Below are 18152 nucleotides of genomic sequence, written 5' to 3'. Positions count from 1 at the left end.
CAAAGTATTCAGGGACACATCTGTTGGCATTTGCAGCTTATGTCTGTGGAGTGTAACTCCTTGTTGTTATGTTGCAGGCTGGTGATCAGTGGATATCCCCAAAAAATCCGTGCATTGTACGTGAGTGCTTGGAAGTCAATGGGGAAGTGATTCGGCATGAAAAGAATAAGTCCTGTTCCCATATTGATGTGCCTAAGTGTCCTCTTGGTTATGAGCTGCAGTGTGACCAAATCATAGACTGTTGTCCTGTATGCCAATGTGGTGAGTTTTATAACTTATCCTCTTTGTATTTTGATGACACACATCCTCCGTGATAAGTATTTGAAAAGGCTGATCCACCACATTGGTGTAGTTAGTGCCGTTAATACATAAAATATACCAGGTGCTATTGCTGCAAATTCAGAGAACGCAGCCCATGAATCTTTCGTACATTGAAATAAAAAGGTGTAAATCACAAGCTGGACCTCCCTGAGAGGCATTCTGTGAGCCTGTAAATTTGTCATTAATTCTGAATTGCAAAATTGCCCCTGATACCATACAGAATATGTAAAGGAAAATAAAAAAAATAGAGAGATGCTGGAAATCCACAATAAAAACAGGAAATGCAGGAAGACTCAGCAGGTTAGGCAGCATCTGTGGAAAGAAAAACAATTAACATTTCACTTCTTAAGAACTTAAGTTCTGATGAAAGGCCCAGGACCTGAAACATTATCTCTTTTTCTCTTTCCTCAGATGCTGTATGACCTGCTGAGCTTTTCTGAGATTTCCTGTTTTTAATACAGAATATATGCCTCTTTAAGAGAGTCACTGTTGTCACGGGGAACTGGTACCAGCCCAAGCTCCCTTTATTTTAGTTGACTGGCAGTTATTTTTATAAACCATTATTGTTCATGGCATCACTGGGAGAAGTTAGCTGGACTGAGTTACTGAGGTTGATCTGTTATGGATGACACTAATGACTCCAGTTGGAATGTTTCTGGTTAATGAATGGAAGGTAGATTTTCAATCTCCCAAATGGTGAAGAAAATCGTTCCCTATGAGTTATCTTTCCACTTTCTCCTTCAAAAGGTTCAGGCGGAATGGTTTCCTTGGAAAATGATGGTCCCTAATCTTCTGCCTGGGATGCGAGCATCACATGCATGCTCCTTTGTTCCTGGTCACTGACCATGTGAACATTGATGAAGTGGGTCATGAAGACAATGTAATTGCTTTTTAGGGGTCTTAGTGAGTGTCATGAATAACCTGCATTTTGGAAAATGCTCTTTCATTCCACTGCTACTTTTCTCTGAAGAGGTTGTTGAAAGTGATTCTCTGGGTGTATAGCACATCAATGTGCAATTAGTGCACCTACTCACAGTAAATTGATCAATGATACCACTTACCTCCCCTTACTCCCTCACCCCCGCCCCTGAGGTAGTGTGGAAAGAGCTGGAGTCATAGATATTCAGTTTTGCAATAATGTTCACAGCTAAAGGCCATGTATCCCATTGCTTGCTGCAATCTTGGGTCAGATTCCAATGGGAGGCACAACTGGAGAGCACAGAACCATTATTGTTCATGGCATCATTGGGAGAAGTTAGCATGTGTGTGCTTGGATTTGTGTAGGTTAGGGTGGAAATGGCAGTTCACCTACTGCAGCTGAAATAATCTTGGTCTTTTCCTCAATCCAAAACTGATATTAAGCATTGAAACCCTGAAAAGTACTGTAATATCAATATGAGTGCCTCCTTATTCAAAGGCCAGAAGTGCATGCTCTGTATTGCCAATTTTATACCCAAGAGCTGACTTCAGATTGCACTATTGGCAAGAAAATCAGTAACTTGCTTTATCAGGTGATCAGTGTTCAGGAACTGGATCCATTCATGCGTAAGTTGACGTTACAAGGAAAGATTTGCCTGTGTTGAAGTGCTTGTGCCAACTTCCTGTTTGAAATCCTGCCAGTTGGGAAGTTGGACTGGCTACATCTGGGCATCATTCAGCCAAACACTGCGTTCATTTGCCTATCTTATTCCCAGCATTAGTTACTTTCCGGCGGAACCTAGATCCAAAGGTCGCACCCTGCGACCATCATTATTGAGTCATAGCTAAATGAGGAATACATCTTTCAAGAAATTGTGCACTATACATAAATTAAGATCTTTCCCACCCAAGACGTCATTATTATATGTTAAGAATTCCTGAAACTACCAGGAATTATTTTTATTTGGTTTATTTGCCTCAGTTTGCGGGCACTTGTGACCATCAGCGGCCACAGAAAGACGACCAGGAAGACTCGTGCACCATTTATCACCTTAATCCTCTTTTCCTCCTCTCACCCCTGTTTTCCTCAAATTTCTTTGGCAAGAACCCTTTAAAGCACTGGTGCACTTGCAAAGCCTCAGCTGATGAATAGCTTGGCAACTGCCTATCTGGCAACCATCTAGTGAGTGTGAAACCTGCAGGTCAGGTTACAGCAATCTTAAAGGGAAGCAACCTACAATAACAATTCCTTAAAGCAAGGATATCCCAATTTGTGATTTTTTTTTTGGTGAATTCCAGTTTGTTATTACTGCTACAGTGGATCCACTTCGCAAACCAAATAAGGCGATAACCAGATTTCTCAAAATAGGTCTATAATGAAGCTCTCAGTCAGACTTTTGCATGGTTATTTTCCACCAGTTAAAATCCTCTCCCCCTTAAATTGGTCTTGTAACATCAATATTAAATGCATAAAATAATAAAAGGCATAAATTTCAAATCAAGACCCCTCCTGAGGATATTTTATTATAAATTGTTTAATGAATAAAATTCACGGTTTAAATGTTAGGATGATATGAACATCATAGGGAAATGTGCATAAATACAATTAATCAATATTTATGTTCCAGTTCCAGGAAATGTTTGCTTGCTAAATGGATCCACCATTGGGGTAAGAGAATGGCTGGTTACATTATATTATTTAACATTGCTCTGTTGTACATAATGCAATAGTAGTTGTGCTTCAGAATGAAAAGTTAAGGGTTAAAGTGTGAATCTTGATGGAAAAGAGTGAATGAAGAGATAAATCAAGCTGCAGTAGCCAGGTGACAGCAACTTTGAGTTTAGAAAACTACAGCAGAAAGGAATAAAGGAAGACTGTCGGAGGAGAAGAGGTCCATAGTTTGAGATGCTGGAAATAAATAGTTTGAATGGTTGATGGTCTGGTTTTGAAAGACAGAGAGGAATATTTCCTAGAGTGGTGTGACTTGTGAAGGAGTGAGATGAAAATATAAGGGCACACTACCAGTGGTAGAAACTTTTGGATGGGCAGAGGTGGAGCATGAAGGAATAGATTAAGGCTAGTATGCAGAAAAAAAACTGAGCTGAACAAGGTTCTGTGCTACGCTTGGCTCCCAGTATTTTGAAAGCTCAGGAATCAATGTTTGATCTTGCCTGTTTGATATTGATTTCCATGCTGAAGTAATGTCCAACCTCTTCATTTCTGGTGTGCCTTTTCAAAATGTCCAGTTCCTTATAATGGTTAAATATGTGATCCAATAGTGGTGTAGTATTTATGATCACCAGCCCTCTGCGATTGTCCAGGAATTAATGATTAATCTCTTGGGCATTGCTATGAACAACCTGGAAAAGTCACAAATACATTAAAAATAAGTCCATGTTTTTCTTTGAATACTTCTGTATGATCATTTTGAAAATATTAGAAATTAAAAAAATGAAAACAGAAAAAGCTGAAAATACTCAGAAGGTAAAAAACTCCTACTGGATGGGCAGGCAGTCAGCTGCAAGAAGTCATTTGAGAAATATGTCCAACCAGACATGAGTAGCTGTACCAGCCTTACAGAAGCTGGCGGGATATAATACTGGACAAGAAAACATTTTATCTTGCAAGTTCCTTGGTAGTTCCTCCTTGTGTGCACTATCAGCAATTACTGCAGTTTAGAGTCCTCTTTGCACCATACTGTTGTAAGTGTTGGGGGGGGGGGGCGTGGGAGGGGGGCAGACAGAATGAGGTGAACTGCACAACAACAGTCTCCGGACACTAGAATCTTTTAAAATAGGCAACATTTCTGAAAGAAGATTATCTTGCCTATTATAAAATTAAAATACCGCAGATGCTGGAAATCTGACATAAAAACAGAAACATTCAATTGGCCAGGCTGTATCCATGAAGACAGTAGATAAGTTAGCATTTCACATTTCGAGTTCTGATGGAAGCTTATCGACCAGAAACGTTAACTCTGTTTCTCTCTCCACAAATGCTGCCTGACCGACTGTGTGTTTCCAGAAATCATCTTGTGTTCTTTATGATTCTGATCACATTGGGTCTTGCTTCACTTGAATTTGCCTCATTTTCTTTTACCATTAATAGAATGAGAAGGGCCAGTTTTTAACTGATTACAAAGGATTCACACTGTTGAAAGCACTGGAGCAGTGTGCTGAATGACACTGAAATCAAGCTGCTTGTTTGTTACATATTTCAGTACAACTGTCTGTACATAGTGGAGTTTTTCCACAGCATATTTTGGAAATTGATTTACTGAATTGAGAAATGTGAAATTTGAGTTTAATTCAAGCTGAGACTTCCACCTTAAAATCACCAATTTGCTCTATTACCTCCATGGATGAAGTTTTATAACTTTTTGCTTCCAGTTGGTAAACTTACCACCAGGAGAGCAAATGAAAAACTCATTCATTCCCTGCACCTGATTGTGATCGGAAGTCTGACAATCACATGCAACACTTCTGATGGTCGTGCACAGAAATTTAAATCTTGAGTGGTTTTGGGAGGATGCACTAATCACATATACATGTGCATATCCACAGACCTGCAGGGTCCTGAATTTCCTCACAGTTAGGTAAATTTTAGATATCCTCCTTGGAGGTGCTGGCTTTTTTTGCAGAAATAACTGTTCAATTAAACTTTTGGAGAGTTTAACACAATGATAACCTAATGGAGGAGGTCAAAGGAGAGCAAAGCTTGATGTAGTTCATTGTCATGATCTCAAGCTGAGATGAAACTGTGCCCTTGAAATCACCAAAAGTTTTCATCTTATATTCTACTCATTGATGGTCTACCTTTATTCCTTTGATTAAATTTCCCACTGATGGAGATTTTCAGAATCACATTAATTACAGTCAAAAATTCAGGAAGACAATCATATTGAAGAATATTGATTTTGATTTTACTGCTGCAAGTTTTAAAATAATTTATAACTAACTCTTCACCCAGCAAATTTCCACTATATTGGACTCTCCGTGGAATTTCATATTTGTAGTGTTTGGCATAGGTTGAAGAGGTTAGCAGTTAATTTTACCATAGGAAAAGGTATAATTGACCAACCACAATGATCATGGTGAGTTGCTGAAAAATTAAGACACTATTATTAAATGAGATATGAGTGCACAGTAACCAATCATTCAGATCAGATATGGAAGCCTTAACCTATCAGAATGACATGCTCCCATGCTTGAATGTTTCACATTAAATATTATCAGTGAGTTAACTTCTTCTGCTTTTCCTAGGTGGGAGAATCTGTGAAGATTGATGACTGCACTCTGTGTCATTGCTCAGTAAATCGGGCAAATATACACTTGAATGTAGAATTGTGCGTTGTACAAATTGCCCTGATGTAAGATAGCATTTCATTGTGTATTCCTATGAATGATTTCATTATTTCATCCGTCATACATGGGGTGGGAATGAGGAGAGTAACCAAATTCAAACTGGCTATCCAAAGGAATGGATAACATGTTAAATTAGTTGGCCATTACCAAGTTACCAAACAATGTAATCTGTCTGGGATTTATCAGATCCTTTAATTCCTTATTAATAAAAAGTATCAGGTTTGATATTTCAAATTATTGGAGAAACAGTGTATGGCAGGTTTATCTCTGAATGTGCTCGAAATCATTCCACTGACAAAATACCAGCTGGTGAGGAGAATACTCTTGACATGGAGCAACATTCTCCTGTGATGAAGCCTGCTGAGCACTTATTAACCTTGGACCTTATAGACATTTAGATCATTGCCAATCGAAAAGAAACAAGAATTAATGAATTTTTAAAGAAATACCACTTTGGATAGGATAGTGAGGTGTTTCTACAGACAAATGATCTCCCAAAATTAAATTTGAAACTACTTTATATGTTTAAAAACTGAGCTTATGCCAATGGCGCTAAATGCATGAGACCATATTAGTTAAGCCTATGGGATGAAACTTCAAGAGATGAGTTCCATAAATAATCAATACTGTCACATATGTTAATGCTAGCACCCAAAGACAAATACCTCCCCTTACAAAATAAATGAAAGGTGATGACCCATGACAAACCTGAATAAAAATGTTTCTGGCCTTCTCTTTGATTACATGGCTACATTGCCAACAAGTCTTTCCAAACAACTTTACTCCAGTTGTACTTCAACCCTTGCAAGTTCACCTTATAGCGCATGTTATAACAGCATTTGAACATGATGATAGAATATACAAATTGAGGGATGCACTTTATGGTTAGTTCTCCACACAGAAACATGTGTGGTGGGAGTACACGTTACAAATTGGGCTCATGTGCTCTCCTCCTAGCCCAAGTAATCTCTGTGAGGTGTTAAGTGATCATCATTTTGGAAGTTTTAAAATTGATTGGATGTTTCACTTGAGTCACACCAACGAATATGCAGTGAGGTACAGATCTAAAAGCCCCATTAGCATGAAAATACATCATAATGCCTGTATTTTGGAATGAATAAAGTATGGACCAAGTTATGGTTTTATAATGTTCAGGCTGTAATTCTAGTTTTATGTCAATGATAAAACATTTCTCCTTTTACTTTATTCATATGCAATTTTAATATATTAAAATAATTAGGCTGGATTATGGGACCAGATCTTGCTGATTATTGCCTACAGTTCCCTGGAGAACTATAGGCGTTCAGCTGTTGAAACTCTGGGAAATCATCACTTGTGCAAATGTGCCATGACATGCAGAGACTTACTGACAGATCTGATGGCTGAATCTGTCGGTTTGCCCTGTCACTGGGATCCTCCTGGAGTCCAGCAATGGAGCCTGGTTTCAGTAAGGTTTCCCACCCTCATGCCAAGGCATTGCCTCTCAGATCCTGCTCCGCTGATATCAGTGGAGGTTGTATGGCAAAGATGTTGAAGGCAAAAGGGAAAATAAATTACTTTTCAAAATTATTATTCTTTAGTTTAAAGTTTATAAGTAATTATGTGACTTTATTTGTTGTAATCAGCATTTTAAAAGTTAAATTATTTTAATTAATTCAATTTTAAGCTTTGTAGTGTTTCTGAAAGTCAGAGCAATTTAAAAACTTAAAATTAATGACGCTTTTAAAGCCTTGTTCCTAGCTTCATCGGTTGTCTTAAGCCATCTGAAACTGTCCAAGGTATATAACCAGTTTAGCCTCTTGGCTGTGCTGTGGAAGGTCCTTTCACTGCTAAAACTATGTAGAGGGCCAGTGAGACTGATCTTCATCCAGCCAGATGAATGTGCACATGGAGTGACCATTGGCAGTGATTCATGGGGAAGTGTAGTCTAGGACTATGACACCAAGATTCGACCCATGGTAGTTAATGTGACCACTGCATGCAGTTAGTAATATGGTAATCACAGGCAAGTAACATTACAAAAGAAACATCTGTAATTTTTTATGACTTTGTTATTTGCTTTTTGTGTCCAGGGATACATGATGAAAAAGAAAATGGTTCTTGCTGTGGGAAATGTCCTGGCCACAATGTGATTATTGGTCTGAAAAATGGGACATTGATTAAGTTGAATGTTAGTGTCTACATGTATGATTTAAATACTTTCAGCTCAAAGTCAGAAATTGTAGATTCAACCCCTCTCTGTCCACCTGAACATAATCCAGTTTGACACGGCTGGGTACTAAGTAGGCATTTATCATTGTGGGAGGAGCTGTCTTTCAGAAGAGGGTTAAAATAAACTTTAACTCAGTCTGCTCTCTTTGGTGGACATAAATTCAAAAGACACTATTGAAAGAAGACAGAACATAGAACAGTACAGAACAGGACGGGAACTTCAGCACACCATATTGTGCTGAACTAATTAAACCAATGACTCTTAATTAATCTAATCACTTTTCCCCTCACATTGACCATATCCCTCTTTCTCTGCATATTCATGTGCCTGCCTGAGAGTCTCTTAAATGCTCCATGCTATCTGCCTCCACCACCATCCTGGCAGTGCATTCCAGGCCCTCACCACTCTCTGTGTAAAAAAACGCACATCTCCTTTGTATTTTCCTCCCTCTTACTTTAAATACATGCCCTCTAGTACTAGCATTTCAATCCTGGGAAAAAGATACTGGCTGTCTACTCTGTGCCTTGCATAATTTTATAGACTTCTATCAAATCTCCCCTCAGCCTCCACTGCTCTAGAGAAAATGGGTAACTAGGTCAACATTTCGTTGTCATTCAACATTACTAAGAACAGGCCACTTGATCACTTCTGTTATTACTGTCTGTGGGATTTTCTTGTGTGTAAATGTTAAATTCATTACACCAATTTTTTGATAGACACTAATAAAATTTCATTAACATTCACTGTTTAAATTAAAACAGAATTGTCAGTTATACAATTAGTAGTTTCAACAGGAGGTTTTAATGTGTATGTAAAGAGAGCATTTTGTTTCAACAGGCAGATGAAAGCATGCAAGATAACTGTGACTCATACAGATGCAAAGTGAATGAAGAGGAGAATTTTTGACAGAAAAGCGAACAACACTCTGCATGCCGTTCGATGAACAAGGATGTAAATCAGGAGGGTAAGGGCTCAAAGTGCTCAATATCTTCAGTTGACAAACTTTGGTCAAATTCAACCTGTCAGACTGAACAGCATGCAATGTTAGTGCTGTTGGTAGCTCGAGACCATCACTGTAGAAGCATAGATGAATGGTTCACTTTGCCCACTGCAGATCATTCGTTTCAAAGAAAAGCCTCTCCCAACTGTTTTTGGAAGAATCCAAGGATTCACTCTCCTGGCTAAGAGCTGAATCCACAAATTGTAGGAAGAGTTTACTGACATCAGTTTTAATCCTCCAGTGCTTGCAATTTGGCTGTTTGACAGAACATTCTGTTTTGACCTTGTGTAGTAGGAAAAAGACAAACTTCTGAAACGTGGTTGTGTCTTCAGTTTTGCTGCTTTTTGACATGAAGGAAGTATTTACTCTAAAGTGTTAATCATTGGCCATCCAGGTGGCAGGGGTAAACTCCTCCAGCTATCCCAATATCTCCCACGGCCTGCTCTGGCAGCTTGTGTAATGAATGCAATAGACTGGTACTGCATTAAAAGTTTCTGCCAAGCCCAGCAAAGGTTGCAAGCAGGTATGGATGCTGTGTGTTGGGGAAGCCTGTAGGTTTAACTGCACAGATGCATGGTGAAACTTCAGAGTTTGAAGTGGACTCTTCATTGGTGTGCAGAGTGCCTTTAGAGCCAAGTCCTGACTCCAATAGTCAGTAAGGTAAACATTTATTTTGCTGCCTCTTACATACAAATGTAATTGGCTGCAGACTTTTGGTTTTGGGAACATTAATGTCTGCACAATCCCCGCCTCCACAAGTGGAACATCATCCATCAGCCTACTGAGTCTGTTTGGTTGGTCAGTCACCCCATATCTTTTGGCAGGGAGGTTACCTCGACAGATCCTCTAAATCTTATTGAGACAGCATAATCAAGTTCTTGTGTTGGCATACTGACTGCAATGAATTTCAGCCTCAGTATATTTCAGTAATAGAAATAGCTGGCACCACTGTCATTTTTACCTAGCAGTGCTTTCCAACATAAACAGTACACTGTGCAACAGCTTGTAATTGCAATCTGATTGCAAGTGTGTATACGGAGAACATTCCCAATACTAGAGAGAAAAGAATTGTTTTCTAAATTGTAATAGAAATGTTGGAAATACTCAGCAGGTTGGTCAGCACCTGTGGAGAGAAAAACAAAGTTAATACTTCAGCTGTGTGACTTTTTCATTGGAACCTTTATTTGAGATTTGCAACATCTGAATTGTTTGCTTTTCATTTGCTTTTAAGTAAAGCTAATTGAGTACATTTTGCAAAAAGAAATAGAGAACGTTAAAATATACGCTAATACATTTGTTCCCTCTCTGGCACACAGGGTGAGAAAGTACGTGTGGACAGTTCCTGCTGCTTCACCTGTGAGTAACCATGCTATGGTCCTGTAGCTGTGATATCTTGTTACTTTAAAACTGCATATCTACATATATGAGCAGTCGGCACTATTTAGTTTGTTAGTTATTGTCGGTTACCACTGTGGAGAGAGAATGAGAGGTTAGAGATTTTCTCATTAAAATGGAGAAGTTACAGGAAGGAGAAAGAATAACCTTATTGAGGTCTTCAAGATTACTAAGAATTATGTTAGAATAACTGTCTCCAGATTGTTTATACTACTTTGCAATGGTGGTAACAAGAGGATAAAAGAGATGCAATTTAACACAAAGGATCATATGTGAAATTTTTGTCTTCAAACTATTGTTGGAATCAGGATCAATTAACATTTTAACAATAAAACTAGGTACCTGATGGAGAGGATTATTAAAGGACAAAAGACAGCAAGGAATAGAGTGGGATTAACAATGGTGTTTACATGGAGAAAACCCAATGGTATAGGACTACTTTTGTATTGACACAGTCTGTGTGGGAAGTGGGGAGGGAGAAGATTGCAGGCAGGACAAATCTGATACAATTTCACCCTGTTCAGGATCTTATTCTTAATCTCAGCAAGGAGAAAGACAAACCTACTCCTAAATCAAAGGGTCTGCCAGTGTTCTAGGGTCATATCAGCTTTCTAAATTACTAGGCCCGTTTGGAGCTCCCATCAGCTAATGTGTGTTCGTTTATGGGTCTTCTCCAAGGTCGCATAAAGCACTACTGGAAAATCAGTTGATCATGGAGAAAGTTATTTATCTTTGCACAGTGGTCACACGTTGCTTTTCAAGCATTGGAATCATTTTTGCTGCCTTCTTAGATTACGTTTCACCCTGTTAGTCATTTAACAACACTTTAGTTTTCCTGGCCACTTTCCCGTCACTGAGTTATGACTTGACGAGAATGGCCCAACACCCCAGACGTGATAAAGTCAAGTCAAAGTCAAAGTCGAGCTTATTGTCATATGCACAAGTACATGTATGTACAGGTACAATGAGAAACTTGTTGTAGCATCACGGACACAGCATTATAAAAGCAGCATTCAGACGAAAACATAAATTAAACATAAATTATACACAATTTTTACAAGAAAGAACACAATTAAAACAAAACAAAGTTGATTTTGATCCCATCCCAAGCAAGGCACAAGTCTACAACTTTCACTGAAACAGTGGGACTTCCAAAATTTTAGTCCCCATGACAAGTTAAATATTACACATCAAAATATCAATAAAAATGACTGTATTCACTTATCATGTATTGAGACAGAAATGATTTTAAGATGCCTAATATTTCTGCATTCAGGCAAATACAAGTCAGAGCAGTGCAAAAAAGTAACTCGTTTGATTAAAGGATTGTCAAGGATGACTGTGCAACTGAAGGGGATGTTGACATACATCATTGTGAGGTAATACTTACTTTATAATTTACTAGTGCTTTTGTTAGTTACTTTCCTGTGCATTTCTTCTTTCCTTTTTGCATTGGAATGTCAAGCATTGGGTTGATGCAAGAGGAGTCATGGCTGTCTTTGAAGTTTCACCCTCCCTAATTCCCTCCTTTTCCAGAAATATCTGATCCCTCATACTTTCTACCACACCCCAACTGAGGTGGAATATCCAACTGTATGTACATTGAGTCATAGTCATAGAGTGATACAGTATGGAAACACCTCCAGTGGCCTAGGTTAAATAGACTATGACCTCACTATCTACCTTGTTGTGACCTTGCACCTTATTGCACTGCACTTTCTCTGTAGCTGTGACACTTTACTCTGTAATGTTATTGCTTTTACCTGTACTACATTAAAGCACTCTGTACTAACTTAATGTAACCGCACTGTGTAATGAATTGACCTGTACGATCAGTTTGTAAGACGAGCTTTTTCACTGTACCTCGGTACAAGCGACAATAATAAACTGATACCAAATACCAATATCAAATCCTGATCTCCAGTGCTGTCTGTATGGAGTTTGCACGTTCTCCTTGTGACAGTTTGGGGCATCCCCCTGGTGTTCCAGCTTCCTCCCACTTGCCAAAGACATGCTGGTTGGTAAGTTAATTGGCCACTTATAAATTATCCTTAGTGTGGATAGCTTGTGAGAGAATCAGGGAGGTGTTACAAGGCTTATGAGCAGGAGGAGGTTGCCAAGGAAATGAGTGGAGGAATAGGACGAATGGGATTGTTTTGAGAGCTGGCATAGGACACAATGGGCCAAACAGCTTCCTTCTATGTCATAAGGAAATTATCATACATTATGTGTGGTATTACTCCTACATTGACACCCTCCACAACAGTGAAGAGTTTTGAGGAGACAACAATAGTTGATCCTAAATAAAGGTTCAGACGTCTGCAGTAATCTGGGACGCACTCATTGTCAGTACATTCACTGTCACCCTCCCCATCTGCATTACCTGGGCATTAAGTAGGCACAGCCACTGTTCATGCGATCACTCAGGAGGAGGAGGAGGAAGAGCTTCTGATCTAAGCAGGAGGTGATATAATCATTCCCTCTCTGGACATGTTGGCAGGGTGCTCTCAAACACATTTCAATTGAAGATTCGTTTCTACATTATCATGACTTGGAGCATGAGGCACCAGTAACACTGTGTGGTATCATGTGTACCATCTTCAAAATGAATCCTCACTAGCTTTACTGTACAACATCTGTGAGAGTTCTCTGACCTCTAAGAGTAATAAATGGCTGAGTATAGCACAGCCTGCAAGATTGCCTTTACAACAGACAATGCTTACAGTGCATATTGTAGCAAAGGACATGTGCACATAATAGTAGCATGTAATGCAATGGCAAAGCACATCTATTGCAAACAGTGCAATCTGCAAGTAAATTTGGGATTGAGAAGGGACTGTACTAACTGCACAAATACCGGTTAGCAAAATGAATGCTAATGGAACTCTTGCACTCTGGATTTACCTCAGGAAAGTGAAAACCGCCACAGATCATTAGATGATTACAGTATAGAGGATTATCACTGGTGGAACTGAATTCTCATAGGACCATTCCTTGAGTTAGTAGAATTCCTTTAGGTAATAAATAAGTTCTATTACCCAACCCTGTTAGCAGGTTTGGATAATGGAATTGTTTTTTTCTGTTCCCTACAATATGTTTGATAACATGCATGGAGTTTCTTAAACCACTGAAACACAACCAGGTTTTCAGCAACATTAAAGCACGAAGTAATCTCGCTATAATTAAGAGTTTTATTTGAATAGTCAAACTCCCTTCAGTAATTAAATTCAGCTACCAGAGTCTTCTGTTCATTCTCGACCTATGATGGCTTAATTGGAAGAGACTGTAAAGGTATTAAGTCCACTTGCTTGCACATGTTCCTTAGATTTAGTGCTATATTTATACACCATAATTTAGCTTTCAATTCTCTTAGGTTTCCACACAGCAATTTTAAGGGAGGGGTAGATGAACTACTTCCCTTGCAAATGCCATCTCCAACAAGTCTTTGGCACTGGACCGCCCTCTGTGGGTTGCTAATGAATGCCTCTCAGAGGAAAGAGACAGTGAGGAATAACAGTCATATTCCATTGCACCATATCATTATATGTCCCTGCTTCAGTGCACTACAACACCTCTGTGTGAAATTATCACATATTAAATTCATAGCAGCAGAGATGACCTATATATTCCTAATGGATTTATAACATTGTATTCATCAGCAAAAAGGTTTGGGTTCTATTTAGGATGTCAGTTCTGAGTAAAGTGGATGTTGTAAATGGTCAGCCTGGCTATCTCAGCATAGACAGCAAATGAAAATCAAAAAAAACCTGCAGATCCTGAAAAGCTGAAATAAAACTAGAAGGTATTAGAAATACTCAGCAGGTCAGGCAACATCTGTGAAAAGAGCAACAGAGTAAACATTTCAGGTGGAAGAGTCTTCATCAGAACTGCCTGATGCTGCTTCCAGTATTTTTGCAGTCAATAAACAAAGTCTGCAACATCAATAAGGTTAACCGGACAATAGTCTCAGGTGAAGTTTTGACCTGAATTTTCCAGAGGAAATGTTGTAAAAGTGTCATATAACTGCTGGAAAGCCAGGATTTCTGGATCTGTGTGCACAAACACAGATGTCCCAGTGTGGATGAGTCACAGAGTGTTTCCCCATTCACTTCACAAGAACAGGAAAGTCTGGAAGGGGCCAAACTAAGAGTCAATTAATTTAGATCTTTTCAATTGTCTAAGTGCCTAAATATTTTAAGTGTTTAACAGTTTTTGTTTAATGTTTTGTGTCTTCTTAATGTGAATATTTTAATTATTTTTCAGAATGTTTTACACGGTTTTAAAAGTTTTAAATGATTTTTTGAACAGTTCATTAATAAATGTCTGGGGCCTCCGATAGCTCTGGCTAAGCCAGGAGCACTGGCTTTGCTGGCTATCGAAGATTTCTTTTCACCCTTCTTGTGAGTATGCTATGGACCTCTTCTCTCCACTCACCACGTGATCTGATAATGGCCCAATAGGTGCCCTTGATCAGGTTGTTGCTAACTACCAGGCAAGTAGCTGCTGATTGCAAGTTCTGGCCTCCTAATCATTCAGTGTTTTACTTAAAGTAGCTTTACAGAGTATTTTTATCCACTTGTGTACCCAGTAGGAATCAATGGCAATGTGTTCCAGAGAATTAATTTCAGTACTGTAGCCCTGCATGAATAGTCTTGCCAAACATGATTGAACGTTGTCATAACATGGGCTCCCACATACTACTGTCACCACCCAGTCAGGAATAAAACTGAAAATGCTGGGAACACTCAGCAGGTCAGGCAGCATCTGTGAAAAGAGAATCAGAGTTAACGTTTCAGGTCTGAGACCCATCTGAAGGTCTGTTTTTTATTTCAGATTTCAGCATCTGCGGTTTTTTTTAGCTTTTCACACCCAGTTCAGGGTTCCCCTATCTCCACTTCTTTTCGGACATTTTCAAATGAAATAAATAAAATCCAGTATTTTCTCATGATCCTATGGTTTTTCTCCTGGATTATCTGCAGCAGTGTCCAGGGTTTGCTGAATCCAGGACAAACCCTGAATAGTTGACAACCTTAATTTCAGTGCTCCTTCAAGCAGATCTGCAGCAGGAGCATAGGGGGAGGGAATTTAACCTTTTTTAGCACAATGTAAGAATATTACCATTCATGTTACATCTGTTTTTTGCAGCTCATGGGCATGCTATAAATTTATACTGGATGCCGTCAGCTCTTCCTAATTTTTTGCAAGTAGTTTGAATTAAAACTTCTGTGGGTAAGATACAGTTTGGTGATTTCGGTATCATCAGACAATTCATAACACTTGCATCCAAACGCCACAGCAAAAAGGTCCATGTCCTTTAAAGTGCCTCAAAGTCGTTTCATAATCACTGCTTCACCTTGGAATATGACTTATTTTAATGAAAACTCCCAGGTGTGCTATCCTTAGCAAGACTTGTGACTACGCTGCATATTTGCTGGGTAATTATTCAGACCCATAAAGATGCCACGTTATTTTACAGAAGTGTGACACTCACTGCACTACCAGATCTTGCCAGGGAGGGGCACTGCACAAGGTCACTGAGATTATAAAACTGGATTCTATTCAATATTGAGACAATAAGACCTATTTGAAAGCACTTTTCTTCCCACTCACTCACACATAGAGATGCCCATGCATAAACACATATATGGTCACACATGTATTTACCAGGTGTCTTAGGACTATGGAGCACTTGGTCTACGTTGGAGATGCTGGCTTTTTTGTCCCGTCAAGTGGGCATCAAAGCTTTCTTGGCAATGTTTGATGAAGAGGACAAATATGTATCGCACAACTAATATAATTAAAAGGGATTGTCCTGGAAATTTGTGGAAATATTCCAATTTATTTGGAGCTACAGGTGCTGATTTTTCTCACTGTTCACGTGTAAGTCACAATTACAAAAGTTTAGTGTGCCTCGCATTACCTGTTCAATTGAATTGTTCGGAATAGGCATTGCTGTTTGTTCGTCCTTGTGAAACACTGCTTAATGGATGTTGGAATGCATCTATCTTGCTAATAAAGTGCATGAGCCGTGCACAGAAAACTTGGTCTTACCAGCTGCAAGAACGTGGCCTCTCCACTCCACAACCTGTAATCCCCACACCTGCCTTTTCATGCACACTCGCACACATGCACATAAATGTATAAACACTTGTGCAGACATACAAATGCACAAACATTTGTGCATACTCAAACTAATACAGACACTTGCATGCATACTCACTTGTACATGTATACACCCACATACATGCACAAATACATGCATACTCATGTGCATCCACACACAGATACAAACACTCAATTTTGCACACATATGCTCTCAAGCATATGCACATTCATACACACATACATTCTCTGCACAGATTTTTCTCACTTATATACACATGCACACTCATGCACTAACACTCCTATATCTATGCATAACACTTACTTACACACAATACTCTCACTCACATTCTACCACTTTCTCTCTTTTTCCTTCTTCTTGCACACAAGCATTCACAGATAGACACACACACACTGTCATGCTCACGCGTGCACACACACACACACCATTATTCATACATGCATATACAAATTTGCACTAGAAATAGAGGTTCTGAAATCTGGATTAAGGTACAAAGTTGGATTCTATATCGAAACAACATTTTAAAATCTAGATTAAGGTAAATTGGTGACAGAAGAAGACTTAGATTTATACACCGCATTCCCTGTCTCTAATGGAATGTCCCAAAGTACCTTATAACCAATAAAGTACTTTCTGAAATGTAATCACTGGTGCAATGTAGGAGGATATGGCCACCAATTCAAGCAGTAAGCTCCAATAAACAGCCATGTGAAAATTAAGCAACCAATCTGTTTTTTTTTTCCTGAGATGTTGGTTGACAGATAAGTATCAGACACTGGAAAACTCCCCTGCTCTTTGAAATCCTGATGAAAGCATATAGTACCTCGGATTAAAGGCTCACCTGAATGGTGAGGGGTCAGTCACTGAAAACTGAGATGAGTAGAGAATATATACAAAGGTTATAACCCTTTAGAATTCTTCACCTCGGGGAACTGTGGGCACTCAGTTGTTGAGGGTACTTAAAGTTGAGCCATTTTTGAATACTTGGAGAGATAGAGCACGTAAGGATTGCATGTAGCTTGATACTTAGAGTTGGCGATGATTCTATGAATGATGTGAACAGGTTTAATTTCCATCCAGCCTCCTGGTGCTTCTATATTCCTGCTTCTCCCATCATTCAGTCTGGACTATCACCTCTGCATCTCCAATCCACTGCAACACCAAAACAACCCGATTAGTTTCAAGAATCATTTCAGAAAAAAAAAACTTGTGGACTGTAAAATTTGATTACAGTCCCATCTCTAATAACAAAATTGGATAATGTCCTTACAATATCAAAGCCCTTACCTTGCAGTTGTTCACTTGGTGACTCCTTTTATTTTTCAGGGGCACTGTCCAAGTAGATACGCCTACTCCTTGCAGAAGAATGAGACTGAAAGGGAATGCACCTGTTGCGCGAGCAACAGCATCTGCACCCGTTGTGGTGCCTCTGAGATGTCCGAACGGAACCGTGTGCTACAACACACAGTAGTGGACATGCAGGAGTGTGGATGTGTTGCTCATAAATGTGAATGAATGAAATGAACACATCGAAGACAGTAACCGGACCTTTTGAGCAAGAGATTGTATTATTTCAAGTTCAGAATTGAATTCCCAGTTTCTTGTTGCTTTACAAATAATATCCAACCTAATGTTTTCTGCTTCAAAAACATTCATTGCAAATGTGACTAATTGCAAATTCTTGCTTTGTTGCTGAAATAACAGTTCTGAATTAATGTCCTATTGACCATATAAACTGCAATGGTTTCAAATTTACATAAATGAATGCAAATAAAACTCATCTGTAGGGTTGAACCACAAATGGTCATCAGTGGATC

The 18152-nt window shown here is 39.0% G+C and overlaps 2 protein-coding genes across 2 annotated transcripts in view; both read left to right on the top strand.

Moving 5' to 3' along the window:
* The window catches only part of vwf (von Willebrand factor), an 81268-nt gene extending 73532 nt beyond the window's left edge, over positions 1 to 7736 (top strand). Inside the window, exons 45-49 of the mRNA XM_052034163.1 lie at positions 78 to 261; positions 2868 to 2908; positions 5503 to 5609; positions 6886 to 7051; positions 7677 to 7736. Coding sequence (XP_051890123.1) covers positions 78 to 261; positions 2868 to 2908; positions 5503 to 5609; positions 6886 to 7051; positions 7677 to 7736 — 558 coding nt within the window. The remainder of the gene's footprint in view (positions 1 to 77; positions 262 to 2867; positions 2909 to 5502; positions 5610 to 6885; positions 7052 to 7676) is intronic.
* On the top strand, positions 7730 to 18130 carry LOC127580442 (von Willebrand factor-like). The gene is made up of 5 exons (XM_052033917.1): positions 7730 to 7774; positions 8654 to 8781; positions 10133 to 10172; positions 11488 to 11590; positions 17662 to 18130. Exons 2-5 carry the CDS (start codon positions 8746 to 8748, stop codon positions 17804 to 17806), a joined length of 324 nt encoding a protein of 107 aa, XP_051889877.1. The 5' UTR covers positions 7730 to 7774; positions 8654 to 8745; the 3' UTR covers positions 17807 to 18130.
* The last annotated feature ends 22 nt before the right edge of the window (positions 18131 to 18152 follow it).

The sequence above is a fragment of the Pristis pectinata genome, chromosome 19, assembly GCF_009764475.1.
Source record: "Pristis pectinata isolate sPriPec2 chromosome 19, sPriPec2.1.pri, whole genome shotgun sequence".
Classification (NCBI taxonomy): domain Eukaryota; kingdom Metazoa; phylum Chordata; class Chondrichthyes; order Rhinopristiformes; family Pristidae; genus Pristis; species Pristis pectinata.
The sequence above is the reverse complement of the archived record's forward strand: the minus strand, read 5'-3'. Positions and strand labels throughout refer to the sequence as shown.

Bases quoted from the DNA above. Each gene is read 5' to 3' on its own strand.
- LOC127580442 (XM_052033917.1), top strand. From the start codon at position 8,746: ATGCCGTTCGATGAACAAGGATGTAAATCAGGAGGG. The intron at 10,173-11,487 runs GTGAGTAACCAT...TTCTGCATTCAG, and splicing joins CAGTTCCTGCTGCTTCACCT to GCAAATACAAGTCAGAGCAG. The intron at 11,591-17,661 runs GTAATACTTACT...TTTATTTTTCAG, and splicing joins TTGACATACATCATTGTGAG to GGGCACTGTCCAAGTAGATA.